This window comes from Corvus kubaryi, unplaced genomic scaffold (assembly GCF_017639235.1).
Source record: "Corvus kubaryi isolate FWS band 111438036 unplaced genomic scaffold, C.kubaryi_AGA036_p1.0 37209, whole genome shotgun sequence".
Taxonomy (NCBI): Eukaryota; Metazoa; Chordata; class Aves; order Passeriformes; family Corvidae; genus Corvus; species Corvus kubaryi.
This window is the reverse complement of record NW_024581060.1, coordinates 927561-947285: the sequence shown is the minus strand read 5'-3', so window position 1 is coordinate 947285 and position 19725 is coordinate 927561. Positions and strand designations below refer to the sequence as shown.

Genomic DNA, 19725 nt, shown 5'->3' with positions numbered 1-19725 from the left:
GGTCCCGCCCCTGTAACGGAGAACGGCCCCGGTCCCGGCTCTGTAACGGGGGAACGGCCCCAGTCCCGCCCCTGTAACGGAGAACGGCCCCGGTCCCGGCTCTGTAACGCGGGAACGGCCCCAGTCCCGCCAGTGTCACGGGGGAACGGCCCCGGTCCCGCCCCTGTCACGGGAGAACGGCCCCGGTCCCGGCTCTGTAACGGGGGAACGGCCCCAGTCCCGCCCCTGTCACGGGAGAACGGCCCCGGTCCCGGCTCTGTAACGGGGGAACGGCCCCAGTCCCGCCCCTGTCACGGGGGAACGGCCCCTGTCCCGCCCCTGTCACAGGGGAACGGCCCCTGTACCGTCCGTGTAAGGCGGGGACAGCCCCGGTCCCGCCCCTGTCACGCGGGAACGGCCCCGGTCCCGGCTCTGTCACGGGGGAACGGCCCCGGTACCGTCCGTGTAAGGCGGGGACAGCCCCGGTCCCGGCTCTGTAACGGGGGAACGGCCCCGGTCCCGCCTCTATAAGGCGAGGACAGCCCCGGTCCCGCTTCTATAAGGCGAGGACAGCGCCTCTGGCCAAGCAGAGCCGGGGTACGGCTGCGGTACAAGCAGACACAGCTGAGCCGGTACGAGCCAAAAGCCGCCTCTCTCCGGTATCAGCCCGGAGGCCGCAGCTGCCCCAGGGCTGTGCTCGGAGCCCCCACCCCGAGCGCCGCTCGCTCACGGCCCGGGCTCTCACGGCAAGCCAGGCTCCCCAGAATGTTTCCAGCAACTCCGGAGCGGTAGAACACACATCTGAGAGCCAGGCACACCGTGCCAGAATACTGCAGCAACAGGCACGGGAGTTTCTGACGGTGACTTTTCAACCTTGGGAACATTAGTGAAGACTTTAAAAATAGTGTCTGCAGCAGTTCTACTGCCACGATCAATGATGTGCAGAGAGGAGAGAGGAGTCAAGCAGTTACAGAAACCCTGAGCTCAGCCACCTGTAGCTGTGTCCTCAATTCCAGTTTCCAGAGGACTAGAACAGGCTAGAAGAAGGATGGAGCCTACAAATAATGCTCCCTTTTAGGCCTGGTGAGGAGCTAAGTGCTTTTGTTCTTATACGGCAGTGTGACACCCAAAGGATTCTGCCTGGCAGTGGGCATGCACAAATCAATAGCTTCTACCATTTCCAAGGAAAACTTCAAAAAAGGAGCAGAACAACACTGAGTTCCCTTGCTTTCAAGTCAGATCACCAATGGCTCCACATTCTAGTAAAAGGCAAATACTCAAGAGCTGACTCAATGCTGCTGAGGTAAGAGATTCATTTTCCTGGCATCAGCTATTGTACAGGACTCTGCATAGAAGTATTGTGTATGTCCTTGTGAAATGAATTTTGTGTTTTCAGGTAGTTTCATTCTGAAAAATCAAGGACCACAGAACTAAAGCTGCAGGAAACACTACTGTACTGATATAAAGTCTTCTACTCTGCTTAGAGAGGGAACTGCAAACACACATGTGCCAATGTCTAAACTGCAAGAGAAAGGAGCTCTGACAGAGGCTTTTAAAAGTGTTTATTGATGATTATTAGATGGAATGATGGCGCAATAGTGCAAACCACTGTGCAATTGGGAGAACACTCCCTTCCCAGCTTTCACGTTTACTTTATTACAGAAGAGACATGGAATGAGGATTAAGGATTAAATACAAAATGGGTCAGTATGCTGCATTTACCACCCCCCCTTGGGCTTTGGACAGATTACTGTTCCCTCAGTGCACGTCAGTTCAGAGCTACATCGAAGTGGGGAGTGGCTGCTTGTTCTGCTCAACCCTATGAGCTGGAAGCAGCAATCTTTTTCATTTGCACACACATTCTCAGTCTGAAAATCCTAGCACTTCACTCAGGCAGTTTCTGCACTTTCTGTTTCATAAAGAATTGAAAATACCAAATGTTCACAAGCCACACATAATACTTACTAGAACACTACAAGTGAGCTTCAAGAGCACTTCTTCAGAAGCAAGATTTCTGCTAACACTCTTCACTAATCTTGCTAGCTTGTAAACTTAGGTGCCCACTTCCTCATTTTTAAGTGTTTTTCTCCCTGGAAGCTTCTAAAAACAATTGAGAGTGAGCAGCTGAACTTTTTATACTTAGTGCTTGAGTCAGCATCGGAAGAGATTTATTTGTCCACTAGTAAGCGACCAGCTAGTTTGTCTAAGGAGGTTGCACTGTGAGATTCTAAGTCAAAGAACATTCTCTCCTCAAGTGATGCATTTTGTGAAAAAACAACCCCAACCACACCCAAAAAATTTAAACAACACAGTTATGAGTCTCAAGGCTAAACTGACCAGCATGCAGAGATTCAAATTATCATCCATGCATACCCTCCTTGCCTCTCAAATCTGTAATAACATCCTTTTCTTCAAGAGAATCTATAACCACAGCCACCTGGAGACAATAAAACCATGGGGCAGATACTGGAGACTTTAGAAACTGCTGGATTTACATAATGTGACTTGGTGGTGTGCTGTTTTTGAGTGTCATTCTCATTCCAGTCCAACAAAGTTACCTACACATACAAAATGTTAAAGTTGTGCGACTTGTCAAAAACAAGACATCTCCAATTATTGATCACACTTCAGCATACAGCTGGGACAGGGCATAACACATTACAGAAAGCAAAACCACAAGATTTTAGTTACATAAAGCAATATAATTTGTATATTAACTGATAAATACTGTCTCCATGGGTCACTAATTCCAAATACTAGTTATCTGCACATTAGTTGCTAATATCTATTACTAGAAGGAGTTCCAGCTTGTGCTCTCTCAGGGTGGTCAATTCATCTCCGAGACTAGTCAGCCTGTTTGCTCTGAGAGAAAATATCTCAGCAGTGAGACTGGGTTCCATGGGAAGATTTCATTTTTTTGTCAGCCAGATAAGGAGTCCTATGATTATACAGGCCACAGCAAGGCCAAGAATCAGGATACAGATCTTCTTACGGGATTTCTTCTAATAAGAGAAAAAAAAAAGCCACTGACACCAGGAACACTTGAGGAAAAAGCAAGGCTACCATTCACATTACTAACTTGGGTGAACAAGAGCACTTGATACCCACAGTTATTTGAGAGAAGTAACTAGTGTGGTCTGAACGCTTTTATATGTTCCTTAAACTCCATGATTCTACAGATGAATATTGTTAATTTTAGGAGTTCAGTGGTCTGAGAGATGCAGTTAAGTCAAAATGTGACAGGTTTTGCTTCTCTTTTCTCTTAAGGAAAATACAAGTCTCAGAGAAGACCAAACCTTTCTAGCTATTTAGATTTTTCAGGTAATCCTAATCAAACTCCTGAGCAGCTCTCCGACACAATCTTCCCATGGCCACTTGGGCTTGGTGTTGCATTTGTACATTTTAAATTATTTCATGTACATGGACTTGGATTTTACAGCTTTCCTCACTTTATTCATCACAGGAAACTACCATCCATATACACCAAACATTTTTAACTTGGCATCTAAGGATTTGAGGGTAGTTATATATAACCACTTCCTTCTCCATCCAGAAAAAAAAAACCACATGCAAAACACGTCCAACAGCTCCCAAACTTAGATTTATAAATACCTCAGAACTTTGGTAAGGAAGCCATGGAGAGAGAGACTACTACTACACGCTGCCAGATGGTAAAGGCAACTTCCGACCATTGCACTCAACAGCATTGGAGTTTTATTGCCTTCCAGTATCTCCCACTTAACAGCTTGGAAGAGTCCAGTATTTATCTTGTGTGGAAGCCTGAAGTCCCAGCAGTAATGGGACTGACTAAAGCAGAACCCTTACCCCTTCACAGAAGTCAGACCTACAGGGACAAGGATGCTGAAAGGAAGCTACAGAAAACACTGGCTTACTATACAGCTGTGAGAGCCACTGCAAGAGATGTGATGGGACAGGGAGCCCAGACTATGGGATAGAAACTCAGCAGCTGGACAGAAGTGTTGCAAATCCTGGTCACCAGAAGTTATCTGAGTCTGGGCATAAATTTTTGCATATCAGTGTCTTGGCTGATATGTTTACAAGTTGGATACAACATCAGAATTTGTTCTTGTTTCTTCTGCTAACTCCTAACAACAACAAAGACAGGTAAACACTTAGGCTTGCAGACTGTGAAAGGCCAGACTCTATCTACTCTAAAGTACAAGGTGAATTTCAGTATCGTGTTTTAGACTCAAGTGCTTTATATATTCCTTGCAGTCAATTTTGAGTGAATGCCAGCTTGCACGAGCTGGTTTTAATAACTAGTCTGGTGTGCTGCAGTCCTCAGTGTCTTGCTCAGCCTGTTTCATTATTGCTCAACTATACACTGACAATCAAGCAAGCACATAGAATTTACCTGATAATAGGCAGCTCTCTGTAACTGCTCACTGGCTCTTTCCACATGGACTTCTGCACTTTCCACATTTGCCTCTATGCTATCTATGGAAAAAGCAGGAGAACTCATTGCAAAATATTTCAGAGCTTCAGTGTTTAAAAATTATAACCAGAAATACAATATTTTTAATGCAAAATACTGAAAAATTTAATCCATGTACACAAAACATGTAACTGAATCAAGAAAAAACTTATTATCCAAATGCACTTACCAATCATATCTCCTTGGTCATGAATCATCATGGCTAAATCCTTAAATATCTGATTGACATCCAAAATGTCTGCCTGAAGACAACAGTTTAACAAGTTACAACAAACACTGCGTACAATTTTTTCTAATCCTCCCTCTTAGCACCTCTTCTGACCATCACTCAAAGCATCAGAATAGACACCAGCATTCACTGACTGAGGTGACTTGATGTTACCACCTTGGGATTAACAATGGGAGCCTACAATACTCCTGCTACTGAATATTTGTTTCATCACATTAGCAATTAGCACAATATGAACGCTGTAACATGAATTGCTCCTGCCATCTCTGAAGGATCACCAGTCAACACTGAGGGAAAATATACCTCCTTCAACAGGAGCAGGGAGATTATACTGGCATCAATCCTCTCTACAAGAATCTATTCCTCCACCATCAGCTCTCCTCAGCCCATCCCATTAATTAGCACTGCACGACTCCTTTATCTCCCAGTACTGTTAACTGTGCAGGATCGACTGGTCACCTCTAATTGCCTGATTGCGGTTTCTCTTTCTTTAATGAGTTCAAGGTCCTGTTCAGTTATTGCCACATCTTCTTCCTGAGACTGCATCTGATTCCAATCTTCACCACTAGAAAGAGAGGGAAAGTCAGTCTCTCCCTGACTGTAGGTACTTCAATGCTGCATTTTATGGCAAAATGAATTAAGTTTGAAGAGTTTTCTACAGAACAACCCCCAGGTTCTTGGCCCTGTCACTGTGTACAAGGGCAGGACCAATTTGTGACTGTTGTGACAATTGAAAAAAGGCACAGATCAGGCAATGTGAAGAAACTAGAAAGCAGTTACATGCATAGAACACTCAGTTCAAGAATGTAACAGTTATCTACAGCATTATAGAAGAAACCTGCTTATTTCAGTTCTGCTTTTTTTAAGAAATACTTGTACATTCCTTGCTTCTTACCATCCCTCCAAAAAGGAGAAATCAGGGTGAAAGTTCTGATAGAGAGCCGCCTGCAAGCACATTAACAGAACAGAAGAACACCTGACAAACCTCTGGATTCAAAGCTTCTTGCTTATCTGGCATTTGGAGATAAGACTACAGTGTTTTAATATTTCAATTCATTAGTCTAGTAAGAACTTTGAATTAAATTACCCACCAAAAGAGGTATTAAAACTCAAGTAACTCTGCATCCCAGTCTACCCCTCTCCTGATGAGCTGGTTCTTCACAACTGCTGCAGAAGTTACACCAATTAGAGTGGAGCCAGCACCTATAATACAAGGCCATCTCTATGTTCAGCTTAAAAAGTTCTTCAAGGGCAACATCTCCATCTTTTCAATAGAGAAGTGCACCAGAAAGCATTGTACCAGTCCAGTGTTCGGTACAACACTAAATAGTAAGTTTTAAAGTCTTAAAAGTGCCTAAAGAAATGAAAATAAACTACATGAGTAGGTCAGACACAGCTGACCATTCCAGTAATTCAGCTCTGAGATGACCATAGGGTCTGCAGATCTCAAAAGCAGAAGTTTCTGACACATAGCACACAAGAACAGCTTTGAAAGTGGAATAGCTGCTGTGTGCCATCATCTCTCACTGTGCTAAGAGCCTCTGGGTCCCACTGCTTCAGTGTGCAAGGCCTTCAAACCCATCCCAGCACCTGCATAACTGAACACCTGGGGTTTCACCCCTGCTGAGAGTGAAAGCCCAGGGCTAATGAAGGGACACACACCAAGCAGCTGAGCAGATGAAGGGCAGTTTGCAGAGGGAGGATAAGACAGGTCACCAAGGTCTCTTGATTCAGAAAGTGAAAGGATTTATACAGACAGGGCCAACAGATTTCAGGCCAGTTGACACATTAATCACAGGTACTTCTGGAGGGGCTCAGACTCTCTTTACCACACTGTAGAGTTGATGCAACATTTTACAAAGCCGTCTACCACACAGGCACACTGTTACTGCAGAAGCAGTACAACTGTCTGACAGGTGACAGTAATGCTGTCTTGTTGTGCACATTCTAGGATTAGTTTGCCAGTGCACAATGTCCAGGACTTCTGAATTTTAGGCAGCCTCATCTGCTATTCTGCTGTAGCTTCAATTGGGCTGCTAGAGAACATCTAAACCCATGATATAAATACACAGCACTCTGTGGAAAGAGTCACAGTGAGTGAAATCCTGTCTGAGTGAAATCAGTTTCACAGTGAGTGAAATCTTGTGTTTACAGGCCTGAACACCAGGAGCTCCAGCTGCCACATCCTAAGGGCACTACTATTCCCCTCAGGGTAATAATCACAGAGTCTGTACTTAAGGAGGATAAAATACTGTCATATGCAGTTTCTTACATAGTATATTACATGCGCTGTAATAATTGCTTTTCAACTCTTTTTGCTTTGCATCCAGCCAGCAGAGTCTGGCCTGAATTACAGTAACATACCATACCATAAAAACTTTAGTTATATGTAATGAAAACCTCAAGAGTACAAAGTTATTACCTATCAAATGAAACAAGCTGTTCTTCTCTGAACCGCTCATCAGCCTGGAAGAGATAAAGGAGTCACTACTCTCACAGACTACCAGGACCATGCACAAAATCACCAGCAGTATCTTGAAGACCAAGGCATATACTGTCCAGAGAGTTCTTGGAGAATGCCACTGTCACTGCAGCTTTCAGATTAAACTCAGGTTATGTAAGATTAGTTTTAGCTTCATCTTTAGATTTAATTTTTAGATTCAGATTGTCTCTGCCAATCAGAGGCAACTGAATGATCAAAAGCAGCCAGTCCAGTTCTCGAATCAGCTGTCAATGTCTGTAATCTCCTTTCCCAACATGAAGCAAAAAATTTAGAGCATAATCCAACGGATAAATGTGTTTCCTTGCAGAAATTAAGAACGCAGAACTAGCAGAAAGCCCTGAGGCAAAAGGAGAGAAATGCTTTCACTGGCCATTTTATTATGAATTCTTAGTAGCCACAGGGGTTTGTCAAAACGTAACAGTGAACATACATTGGAGATATTAGCAGGACAGAAGCTATAGGAATATAAAGCAACACAGTGTGAGTGTAATTTAAGGTGTGTTAAGCTTCCATCTGAACTCTTAAAATTTATAGCATAGGGCTGACATCAAGTGAAGAGCAGCCTGCAATACTTTCCTATTCACTATACTTTGACTTCCCATCTCATCTCCTGTAACATTTGCAACTACCAGGATTCCTTCCCTCCTCTATACTGACACTGGAGCACACTGAATTGAGAGGTTACTTCCAACACCTGCAATAGCAAAAGTACTGCACCAATGCCTCAGCTGCACTCAGTAAGGTGTCAGTAGACAGGTATGAGGTTGGAAGGCAAGTACAAGATCTCTCAGAAGACTCGTAGCTCACTATATCACTCCAAATTCCCATAATACTTACAGAGATACGGGAGCCAGCTCTCGCCCTTGCTATGGTCTCTTTTTCCTTCTCTGACACTCGCCTCTGTACTGCCTGGAAATTATTTAAGGCCGTGGAGAAGTCATTCATTAATCGTTCTTTCTGAAGCCTCTGTTGGCGCTGAAGAATCGAAACACAAACAAGAGTTTAGACATTCCCATTCATTATAAAGTGACTGTCAGACCCTTAGAAAACCATCATAACCACAACAACAACAACAACAACAAAGAATGCTGGCATTCAGTGATCTTCTGGTGCCAGCGGTCTGGGGCGCTGGATAGAACAAAAAGCCCACCATGTTTTAATTCCTTAAACCAATGCTCCATGCCTTGCCAAATGCAGGACAGTTTTGTGCAACAAGGCTCTCCAATTTCAATCTAGTTTTAAAGTCTGAAGTATGCCATTACTTTTATTCTAATCACATTCCAATAATTCACCACATTTAACTACATACCATTTGGTTACCTACAGTGCTTTTTCCCACCATTCCTTCACTTAGCCAACCTCATAGTACTTAAACTTCTCACAAACACAGGAAACCCCACACTTCCAGAGCTAATGACAACACCCACTGTCCCAGTCTCCTAAGGTGTCTCTCCCAACCATGCCACACTACAAGCCTGTTATTATTAGATCAGATAACATTCTTAGTCCTGATAACCACTTCAGTTTATCTTTTCTCCAAATACATTAATTGCAATAATCCTTTTCATCCTCGTTTTACAATATCAATTTATTTAGCCTCCACAGGACATCTTCTTTGACTGTTGTGACATTCCAGTAATGTGAAATAAGAAGTTGTGGAAAAGCTTGTCCCAAGGACAATGCTAGGTCAGGTCCTATGTTTTCTGATAGAGAGATTTGCAACAGCTGGCTCAAACTGTGGGATTTTCAGGACTGTAATCCTGCAATGAGCTTGTACCAATTCAATAATCATTTCAAGGAAATAAATATTTTCAATTATTTTTTTTTCTATAAAAAGCCACTACAGCAGCCTCATAATACATTGAAGCTTCCATCTGAACCCTCTGGAAGCAACAACCCTTCTGCCAGAGCAGATCCTCAGCATTCTGATTCCAGCTCCTGCAGATTTTGACTGAACTTTCCGTGGGTTACATTCAGTGAGATGCACATGACAGGATTTTGTTCACCACAGAAGATTAACTGAAAAATATTTGCTGAACAAACCAGCAAAACATGGCCATGCTTCCAACTGACATATAAACCTTAAATACAGAATTAGACCAAGACAACATCTGCTGACCCACATCCCCAGATCATCCTACAACAGTATCCCAAAAGCAGGCAGTGGTGAATTGACACTAGCAGCAGAGGACTGTTCCTTCCCTTTCCCACAGGGAGCAGGAACTCAAACTATTATTTGGTAAGAGACAATCATAATCTTTGCCTCATCATATTTTGCTTTATTCAAATATAAGCAAAGTGAGCCAGCTTCCCCTACCCGCCCCCCCAATAAATCACATGCAAGAGAAAGCTTACTGGCATGCTCACATTTCATACTGATAGGCAGTGTGCTCTGAATTCTTATCCTAAAACACTACCTTGCACCACCAGGCGCTTTGTAAACAAGATTGTTTTTCAGAAATTTACTCAGAACACCAGAATTGCACACTGAGTTCTCCCCAAACATTTAGGGCCTCTTATTCTCATGTGGGAAAGTTTTGTACCTATTTGCTCCTGGGAAACATAGCTTTCCCAGTGTCATATAAGCAGCCAGGATGCAGCCAGCTTAATGAGCTTCTCTATTTCACCATCATCCTTCATTTCAAAATGCTGCTGTCTCTTCAGCTGTGCCAGTTCAGGATTTGTGAGGTTGTGGTCTACCCTAGATTAATGAAATGAGTCATCTAGAAGTATGTCCAGAAAATTCTGCCTGCCTACCTGTTCAGAAGCAGACAGAGGAAGTGGCAGAGACCCCAACTCCTTTAGATATTCATTGGTCTCTTTGGCAAGGCGGTTTGCAGAGTGCTGCAGCTGTTGTCTGAAATAGAAGTTCAAAGGCAATTATACAAGATCTACCTAAAAAGCAGCCACTGAGCATTTAGTGTCCAGAATGATGACTAAATAGGGGTTCTGAGATCACACAGCCTTACAGTAGGTTTTTTCCAACCTAAAGGATCAGAGATGTACTTTGTTTTTTTTTTTAAATCAACTTGACTCTGGACTACATTTTTAAAAAAAGATTCAAATAACTTCTTTGCTCCCTGCTAACTAGTATAATTCAGTAGCTTTAAAAATATCTTTTTCGCCAATGGCATAAGAGAGAAACAACTTTATTTAGTGAATATAATACCTCTTTTAGGGTGAATTCCTTATCATACCAATCAGTAACTAACTCTTCACTTGACAACCACCAACTTCATTGGTTAAATGTACATTTGATAAAAGTACAGAGACTCTGATATAAAATTCTTCACTTTTGTGAAAAACGGTGGTCAGAAAGAAGAACAATCCAGCTTCTACTTCAGAATCGCAAGGCTTTCCCTTGAGCCTTTATGGTGTCCAACAACATTGCAATATGAAGCTATTGTTGTGAAGTATCTAATACTAATATATAAAAACTATACTGTAAACTAGGAAAAAAAATACTAAAACCAGAAGCAATTTCTTTTGCATTCAGTGGGTACAAGATGCTTAAGTGAAAGTCACTTACTTGGCCCAACAGACACACAAATCAAGGCATTCAGGTACCATTATTGTATGAGCTGTATATGTAAACTGAACAAAACATCCATGCCTTTTGTTAAGTTTGTATGGCAGCTGACAATTTGTGGGGTGCAGCCACTCACCCCAAAGAGGAGAGATTATGCAATTTCTACAGTGATGTTAAATCGGCAGGCATTTGTTTGGTCACCAGTGATTAGTTCTTTAACCTACTGATTAAACAGAGATTGAGTCAACTGAGCAGCTCAAGGAAACAAATCCCTTTCTCTCCCAATTGGACTCTGATCTCATCCTTCAAATAAAGTACGTATATCTTCCACCACAAGTCATGAACTTATCAAAAAATCGACATTATAAAAACCAGAATAATTGTGCATTCAGAGATTCAAGGTACTGTCACATGAATAGAGTGGAAGAAAGTACTTTGAAGTTTTCTTTGACGACCTCAAAAATTATTCTTTCCATAATGTGCTATTTATGCTTCACGAATTTGTAAAAGATGCTCAGACACAGAGAGCCCCTGTACAGTCTCTCCAGGGGTCAGTTTGAACTACACCTGTTTAAATGTCTTCTACATTGTCCCCCACTGGCATATTATTCTTCTGAAATTACATGTGACATTTTGGCTGCTATATATGATTGCTAATCTTTCTGCTGCCTAAATCGATCTGTACTACAAGCTACTTTTTCACCAGTTATGGGGCTTCCTTACTGTTTTTCCTTACTTGTCTCATGTGAGGACCAAATACCTGGTATGGCATTCATTTCTTCTAAACCATGAGTGAAGCTACTATGACTACTCCTCAGAGGACAGCTAATGCTAATGCATGGCTGATGTACTACTGCTTTTTAAAGAAACTATAGAAAAACTATATAGAAACTATAGAAAGAACTGTTCCTACTTAGAAGTTTTGAATGGCTTCTCCAGAGTCCTGCAGAAACACCTTAATTTGTCCAGTAAACTACTTAATGCAGCTAGTCATTCTGGGTTTGTAGGACTGTATTAAATTTATCTAATAAAGCATCTCCCCAAAGCGAGTAACCCACTTTCCCTAAGAACACAGACAGAAATGGAAGAACATCTATACCAATGTTTGCTCATTTAATACTCACAAATTTTCCTGAAGCTTGCTGGAATCCTGCTTGGTTCCCAGCTGGCTCATCAAATTCTTTATTTGAGCAGCTGAAGATAAAGAGATCACAGGATGAGTTAGTAAGACAAGTTCAAATATATTTTATTCCTTCTTGAATGTATTCTTTTAGCTTTCCCCAAAAGAAAGCTAAAAGCTAAATTTATTTCAATGTCTGACTTAACCTAGTAAGGCAACACTTAAATTCTTTGCTTTAAATATATACAAGTATTTATTGGTGGATGCCAAGAGGATGTGGACCAGACTCTTCTCACTGGTGTCCAGAGACAGCACATGGGACAACAGCCACAACTGAAACACAGGAAGTTCCATCTAAATATGAGGAAAAATTATTTTGCTGAGAGGGTGACAAAGCCCTGGAATGGGCTGCCCACAGAAGCTGTGGAGTCTCCTTCCCTGGAGGTATTCAAACCCTGCCTGGATGCCATCCTGCACAACCTGCTTGGGGGGAACCTGCTTTACCAGGGGCTGGACCAGATGAACTCCAGAGGTCCATTCCAAACTCAATAGTTTTGGGATTCTGTGAAATGCAAAGTGTATTTTAAACATCCCCACCTATACATGATCCAGCCTAACAAACTAACTTTCAGACAAGAAAGTGATAGTGAGGCATAGGTACCCTGAAGAGAAGTCAGTGGAGCTAAAAGCTTATGCACGCCTCTTCCTCAACCTTTTTAGACCAACTAACAGAGCTGTTTCTACCAGCCTTGCTATTTCAGTATTTTAGGCTATCACTGCTGCAGAATAACTTCACTATGCTGTGTTGCCACTTTTACATTATTTTAAAGTTACTTAAATTATTAGTGCTCTGTTAAAAAAAATAAAAAGAAAATGGCAAGTGTTGCTATTAGTTTCAAAAAACTCCCCCAGACCTGCATTTTTCTACTCATGATAGTCCAAACCTTTCATAATACTGGCACAAACAGTCTTTCAAGAACAACAGATAGCAATGTGCACCTCACAGTTGGCCTTTGTCAATTCGAAATCATGTTGTAGCGCAGAGAGATATTTTAGACCTCCTTCTCCCTTATCTCCAATGTTTTCCCACTATTTTCCTTGTATAGGCACTCTGATCATGAAACCACACAATGAATCACATCAAACCATTAATCTACCTGAAAAGCAAGTACATTTTCTCTTCCCACTCCCTCTATCTTAGAATACTTCTTTGACAGATCAAGAAGCTGATCCACTTTATTCTGCAGCAGCACAGTTTTTATCAATACTGACATGCTGGGCTCAGCACTCATAACAGCAGCACAAAGATTGATTGTCCCAAATCGATCATGAAATCTATACTGTCGCATCATGCAGTGAGAGTCAAGGCCAAGGAGGAACACCGTAATACAGTTCCACAGGCAACTGAATTGAACTGAATTATCCCACAAGTTTAACAAGAGTTTCTTCCAATTCAGAGACACCCTTCTGTGTAACTTCTACTTTCAGCCCGGAGCCTCTGCAGTTGAATAAATATGTTGCTGGAGAAGCATCTGATCCCTACCACGGCCACTTCTTTTAAAGGGATGTCCAGTGGCTTATAACAAGTGCATCTCAGCTAAAGCTGCAATATGAGTTAATCAGTAATTAGCCAGTAATTAGCTTTTACATCCACCAAGTGTATCCTAACCTAGAATTTCAGACTTCTATTAGGTTATACAGTGAAGAGCTGGTTGGCAACTCCTCGTATACTGAGCTTGGCTTCCAGCAAGCAAGACTGCACATATTTCACAGCTCTGTCAGACACAGGAAGGTCAGAAAAATTCATAGTCAAGCTGGTGACAAACGGCACACGGACTGCACTCTGAGTGCGGATGCTGAGGACTTGGCAAACAGCATTTGTGCCATAATGTCCAGGCACTCTGGGACTTATTTTTCTCTGCATGGGGAGATTCTTGCACAGTCCCATTTGCAGGCCAGGCAATGTGCTGTCTGTCCTGCCCTTGCCAGGTTCAGCAGTTTGCTTTTCTTAGTTTATCTCAGCCAACAGCAACACACAGTCTACAGAAAATGAGAGGAAAGTGTCTGGGAAATGAAAGGAAGAGGATGGAGCTCTTTGTTCTTTGGATAGGGGATATGTACCAACACACGGAGCCCCCTCAGTCAACAGCTTTCTGTCTCCAAGCCCTTTTAATTTCAGGCTGTAGAGCCTTCCACATACTCACTATCTGACAGCTAAGATTTCTTGAAACACTTCAATCTTTGCTCTAGCTGCAAGACTGTTACATTACTGAGCAAACAACAGTTTAGCCAGCTCAGGCCACCGGTTTTCTGTACATTTTGTGTGAAATGCTCACTCCACAGACTCCCCAAAGAAGTGAATAGTACTCAGCTGTGCATACTGTTTGCTCTTTTCCTTATAGGGGAAGAAGAAATGAGGACAGCCTTAAGGCTTCAATATATCTTTTTCTCTTAGGCTTGAATGGAAAGCTTTTATACAGTGTGTAATAAAGTTAACTACTGTAACATTAATGATGTTACAGATATTCTGTGTGTTCCCACCCACCTCGATAAAACTGTAAGGCTATTTGTTTAATTTGAGATAGGCAGCACATGAAGATAGGATGGCTGCAGGTCATGAGACAGCAGAAGCCTGTCCTATGAGAGAGAGAAGCTGAGCTGCTTAGAACAGGAGGCTTAAAGAAATGCTGTGGAAGGGAGAAAGAAGGAGGGTAAAGGAAAAAATAAAAAGAGGACAAAAGGAAAAAAACTCAACACGCCATGCTATTTGGCAAACTTTGAAGCAATTTAACAATGCCTACACCAAGGGGAAATGAACATGACTGAACAAAGCATTTTCAGTAACATAAATAGCTTTGTATCATCAGAGAAGTCATCAACTTTCTAAGGAACCAACACGTTCAACTGATCTTGCCCTTAAAAAAATTGCATGGGCACTCAAACAATTAATGTCTCTTTTAGCAAAGACTGTATCCTTAGGAAGCATTTTATCAAAGACTCTTCAGGACGTGACTGCTTTTATGAGCAGCATTTCAGGGATCAGTACTGAGATTTCTATGATTATCATACAATATCGGTAACTCTCTCTAATGACAACCACGCGACCAAGAAACTGCAACACCTTAGGCACATCCTGCCCGGGAGCAGGACGCTGCGAGCACAGCGAGGGGGGAAGCCGCACGTTCTCATCCCCATTCGAGATCCCTGGGACAGCAGCTGCTCCCGAGCGCGGTGACACCTCGGGCTCCTGTTGCCCCCGGAGCCCCTCACTGAGGACATCCAACGCCAGCGAGCGGCCGGACTGGCCGTAGTGCCACTGCCGCAGGGAAGGGGACGCTCGGTGACAGGGACAGACACTCACCGAGAGCGCCCGCAGCGTTCACCCCGCCCTGCAGCCGGGCTGGGCATCACCGCGCCCAGCACCCGCCGTGTGCCCGGCCCGGGGGGGGAGCCCGCCCCGAGTCCGCCTGCCCCGGGCACCCCTGCCCGGAACCGCTCCGGGGAGCCTCTGCCCACCCCGGCTCCTGCCGCACCCCCGCGCTCCCGGCCCCGCGGCGCTGCCGGGCCGGGCCGCCCCGTCCCTCCCCGGCCGCGCACTCACTGTACTGCGCAATGCGCTGCACGTTGCCGCTGCATGTCTGGATGATGCCGCCGAAGTCCCGGGGCGGCGGCGGCGCCCCGGGGCCGCGCGGGTCGAGCGGCCCGTACGACATGGCCGGGCCGGAGCGGAGCGACCGCGGGCCCCGCTGACAGCGCCCGGCCACGCCGCGCCTGCGCGGCCGCCGCGCCTGCGTGCTGTGGGGGGACTGAGAGCGCGGGCAGCCGCGGGCGCGGCGGGCGTGAGGGGTGCGAGGGCTGGAGTGAGGAACCAGGGAGTCGTCAAGAGCTCTGGAACATCATGCAGGCCCACCGTCCACCCAGCACTGCCACTGTAACCTCTAAATCACTAAAACATCACTCGGCGCCAGATCACGTCGGCTCTTGAACATCACCAGGGGTGGTGACTCCACCACCTCCCTGGGGATAGGAAAGATGTATACTAATGTCTTTACAAATAATTTGATGGGTGAAGGTATGGGTGTAAACATCTTTGAAATGGGCCTTAATATCTCTGCTGACTTTGGGCAGCAGCTTTGTTGCAGCTCCCAGACAGCTTGGCTCCTCAAATAGACAATGGTCTGCACAAGCCTGAACTTCTGAACTTTGGGGTAAAATGACAGGTTCAAGGGGGGATATGTGGTAGGCAGTTCAGGAAGGCTGTACCTTCTTGGTACCTCAGCCGATGGGGAAAGGAAGAGGGCAACATGCGGCCGGGAGCTTAGGATCAAAGGAGGCTGCACTCTCTGAAATCCCGAGAGAAATCTGTGCTTGCACGTGCCCTGTTGGACTCTCTCCCTTTATTCGAATAAAGTTGAAGGACTCCTCTGTCTCTTTTTTGGACATAAGCCTCTGGCGTTTGTGGATTTTCCCGACGCTGGGCAGCCCCTTCCAATACCTGATAGTGAGAACATCTTTTCTAATATCTCATCTGAATCTCCACTGTCTCAGCTTAAGGCCATTTCCTCCTGTCCTCTCACTGCAGGCACAGCAGATGAGACCAGCACCCACCTCACTACAACCTCTTGGGGAGTTGTAGAGAGCGATGTCATCCCCCTGAGCCTCCTCTAGGCTAAACAAATCCAGTTCTTCATAAGACACGTTTTTCTAGAGCCTTCACAGGCCTTGTTGTCCTTCTCTGCTCACGCTCCAGCACCTAAATGTCCTTTTGGAAGTGAGGGGCCCAGAACTGATCACAGTACTCATGGTGTGGCCTCACCAAGGCCGAGTGCAGGGGCAGAGTCCCTTCCCTGGCCCTGCTGGGTACACTGTTCTTGATACAGGACAAACAACCTCAGCCAGGGTGAGGGCTGGAGTGACAGCCTGGCCTGGGGTGAGGAGGAGCCGTGCTTCCAGTACCGAGCAGTCCCACCAGCAATAACGCAAATGCTTGCAAATCAAGAGTAAAGGAATTTAAGAGAAGATCCCTTTCTGCTCCCTACTGCAGGAGTTGTAGTATTTTAAGGAAAGTACATCCAATCTTTGAATAAAAAACCTGGGGTCATGCCCTGTAAGAACTTAAGAAGTCAGTGTGAGTAGAGTGTAAATATTTCTTTGAGAAATGCTTGATACAACAACAAATTTCTAATTCCAGAAGCATCCACAACAGGTCAAAATGATGGTAAATATGGAGCAGGGCCATGGATGAAACTTGTATAATAGAGTAAGAGAAGGCTCCAGGGTGACCTTATTGTGGCCTTCCAGTGCCTGAAGGGGCTCCAGGAAAGCTGGAGAGGGACTTTGGGTGGAGGATGGAGGGACAGGACAAAGGGGAATGGCTTCCCACTGTCACAGTGCAGGGTTAGATGGGATATTAGGAAGAAATTCTTCCCTGTGAGGGTGCTGAGGCCCTGGCACAGGCTGCCCAGAGAAGCTGTGGCTGCTCCTGGATCCCTGGAAGTGCCCAAGGCCAGGGTGGACAGGGCTTGGAGCAGCCTGGGACAGTGGAAGGTGTCCCTGCCCATGGCAGGGGGTGGGAATGAGATGAATCTTAAGGTCTCTTTCAACCCAAACAATTCTGTGACTGTATAAATAGGTATTTATTCAACTTGATGCACATGGGCAGTTTGTTGAAGCTGGTTTGATTGAAGCAGCCTGGAGGGAAATATTTTCACATCCTGAACTGTTAAAACACTTGTTCAAATTCAACAAATCTTTGGTGAGCACAAATAGGGTTTATTACAAAGAAGGCCAGCATTGGAGAGGGCACCACTTGGGACAGCAACTAATTTGAAATAGAATGTAGTAAATCCCAATAAACAGTACTACACATTTTAGTGAGGCAATGCATTTTACTCTGTTTAAGAGCATTAAAAAACTAGAAGTTGCATTAACAAACTGGAATTTGCTTTCAGCTTCAGAAGTATTCTAGAAGAATGAATGAATACTCATTCCTCAAAAATTATATTCCTAAGGAAAGCTTTGTAAAATAAATGGAAGTAAAAGAAACGTGTGGGGGTTTTGGACTGCAGTAGCAAGTAATTTGGACTGCAAGTGGTCTCTTACATACACTAAATAAACAAACTATTGTCAGGAGATGAAAATACACGTTAAAGAAAAGACGTTGCACTTTAAAAGTGGAGCTTTATCTCTTGACAGAAGGCTACTGGAAAAATCCAGATCCCTGTCTTGGTTGCATTGGATTCATGCTTCCTGAAGATATGTAATGAGGCTGGAATTGTTTGGCTGCAACTGGATGTACAGTATGTTCTCCTGGATGAGCTGTTCCTCTGAAAGGGTATCCATGTTAGTGTGGTACGTTTGTGGTGATAAAGTCCCACACTCCTCCCTTGCTTTGAAGAATAATGACACTCATTTGTAAGAAGAAGAGATCTTTTTCTTTCTCTTTTGATCTGCTTTTTCAGTGTCACCTTAGAAGAGGTGACAGACACAAAGCCAGTTGCTTGAAGATGGGCATGCTTTATTGTGCAAATTTCTGGCCTAATAATTTGCACACAGTATTGTTTGGCTGAACAGCACCAGCATCTTCTCTAGGTGCTTTTGTGCCCTGGAAGTTGGGGTTTGGTGAGGGTTTTTTGGGAAGGTTAATAAAAACGTTAATTCTAAAAGAAGGAAATGTCTGGGTCATGATTTCATGGCAACATGGACTGACCTATGGGGGAGGAAAGGAGCACAGTTCAAGCTTCATGCTGGCTATTTCCCACTCTATACACATCCATCACCAGCAGGCAAAATCAGTCTGCATTGGTTCCTGGATCTCCCAGCTCCAATTCTGTCCATCCCTGTAGAAGAAGTAAAGCCTGGTTATAAGAAAAAGGTTTACAGTGGTTTTAAGTTGAGGGATTTATTCAGTGTTAGAAGAACCAATTCTTTAAATGCAGAATTGCAGAATCTTTTTTCTCACGCTTCTTCAATGAAATGGGACCAGCTACAGAGAAATGAATCCTGCAGACAAATGAGCAGTAGAAGAGGAATGACTCACAGACCACCGAGGTCACTCTAAAGTGCAAGGCAGTTCACGGCACATGCAGTGCAGGGTGACACACAAGTCCTTCACCTGCACTTGCTGCTTCACAATCCCTTTGGGACTGCACCTGCACTGCATTTCTGCCTATGGACTCAGCAGTGTAGATTCATCCTAAAAAAAAATTCCCCAGCCCTCCAGGAGAGATTAGTCCTTTCTCAGTGGCAGATTTCTCCTGGGACTGATGGGATCATTCTCCCCCGAGAAACTGTTGTGGGTAGCAACAGAGGGTGGCAGCAAGAACATATCCATGTGAGATGAGCAAGGATAGGCTGGATCACACAGAGTTATCTGCACTGCATTACCATAACAGAAGTCACCAGCTTGCATGCTGCTGGCATGAATTTAGGGTCTTTCTTCTTCATGTGCTAAGTCCAATCATAGCAGAAAACAACTAGCAGGTCCAGAGTGCCTGTAATGCCTGTTCATGAGAGTCTTCAAAAAACTTCACCGAGATAAATCTAATTTGGATTTGCTCCCAACTCCACCACCCCGCTCCCCGAACCCCGCACCCAGCACTCAGCACCTGGCACCCAGCACCTGGCACCCCATATCCCGCACCTGGCATCCAGCATCCTGCACCCAGCATCCACCGCTCAGCACCCAGTACCTGGCATCCAGCTCCCTGCACCCCACACCCCGCATCCACTGCTCAGCACCCAGTACCTGGCTCCCAGCACCCTGCACCCAGCATCCACCGCTCAGCACCCAGTACCTGGCATCCAGCTCCCTGCACCCTGCACCCACCACTCAGCACCCAGTCCCTGGCTCCCAGCACCCCGCACCCCGCAGCCAGCACCCACCGCTCAGCACCTGGCACCCAGCTCC

General features: G+C 44.6%; 1 protein-coding gene and 1 long non-coding RNA gene across 2 annotated transcripts; both read right to left on the bottom strand.

The window, feature by feature from the left end:
• Window positions 1-1524: 1524 nt before the first annotated feature.
• On the bottom strand, window positions 1525-15589 carry STX12 (syntaxin 12). Its single transcript, XM_042022499.1, has 9 exons — window positions 15418-15589; window positions 11821-11890; window positions 9925-10024; window positions 8005-8142; window positions 7087-7130; window positions 5124-5229; window positions 4605-4677; window positions 4355-4437; window positions 1525-2981 (listed from the first exon to the last, which is right to left on the bottom strand). The coding sequence occupies exons 1-9, from the start codon at window positions 15527-15529 to the stop codon at window positions 2889-2891; spliced, it is 819 nt and encodes a 272-aa protein (XP_041878433.1). The 5' UTR covers window positions 15530-15589; the 3' UTR covers window positions 1525-2888.
• Window positions 15590-17433: 1844 nt separating this feature from the next.
• Window positions 17434-19705, bottom strand: LOC121661878. Its single transcript, XR_006015110.1, has 2 exons — window positions 18931-19705; window positions 17434-18818 (listed from the first exon to the last, which is right to left on the bottom strand). It is a non-coding gene; the product is annotated as an uncharacterized LOC121661878 (long non-coding RNA).
• Between the last annotated feature and the right edge of the window lie 20 nt (window positions 19706-19725).

Excerpts from the sequence above, each read along its gene's own strand:
- STX12 (XM_042022499.1), bottom strand. The coding sequence starts at position 15,529 with ATGTCGTACGGGCCGCTCGACCCGCGCGGCCCCGGGGCGCCGCCGCCG. Across the intron at positions 10,025-11,820 it reads AGCAAGCTTCAGGAAAATTT|ACAACAGCTGCAGCACTCTG; the intron begins GTGAGTATTAAA and ends CTTCTATTTCAG. Across the intron at positions 2,982-4,354 it reads AGAGAGCTGCCTATTATCAG|AAGAAATCCCGTAAGAAGAT; the intron begins GTAAATTCTATG and ends TTCTCTTATTAG.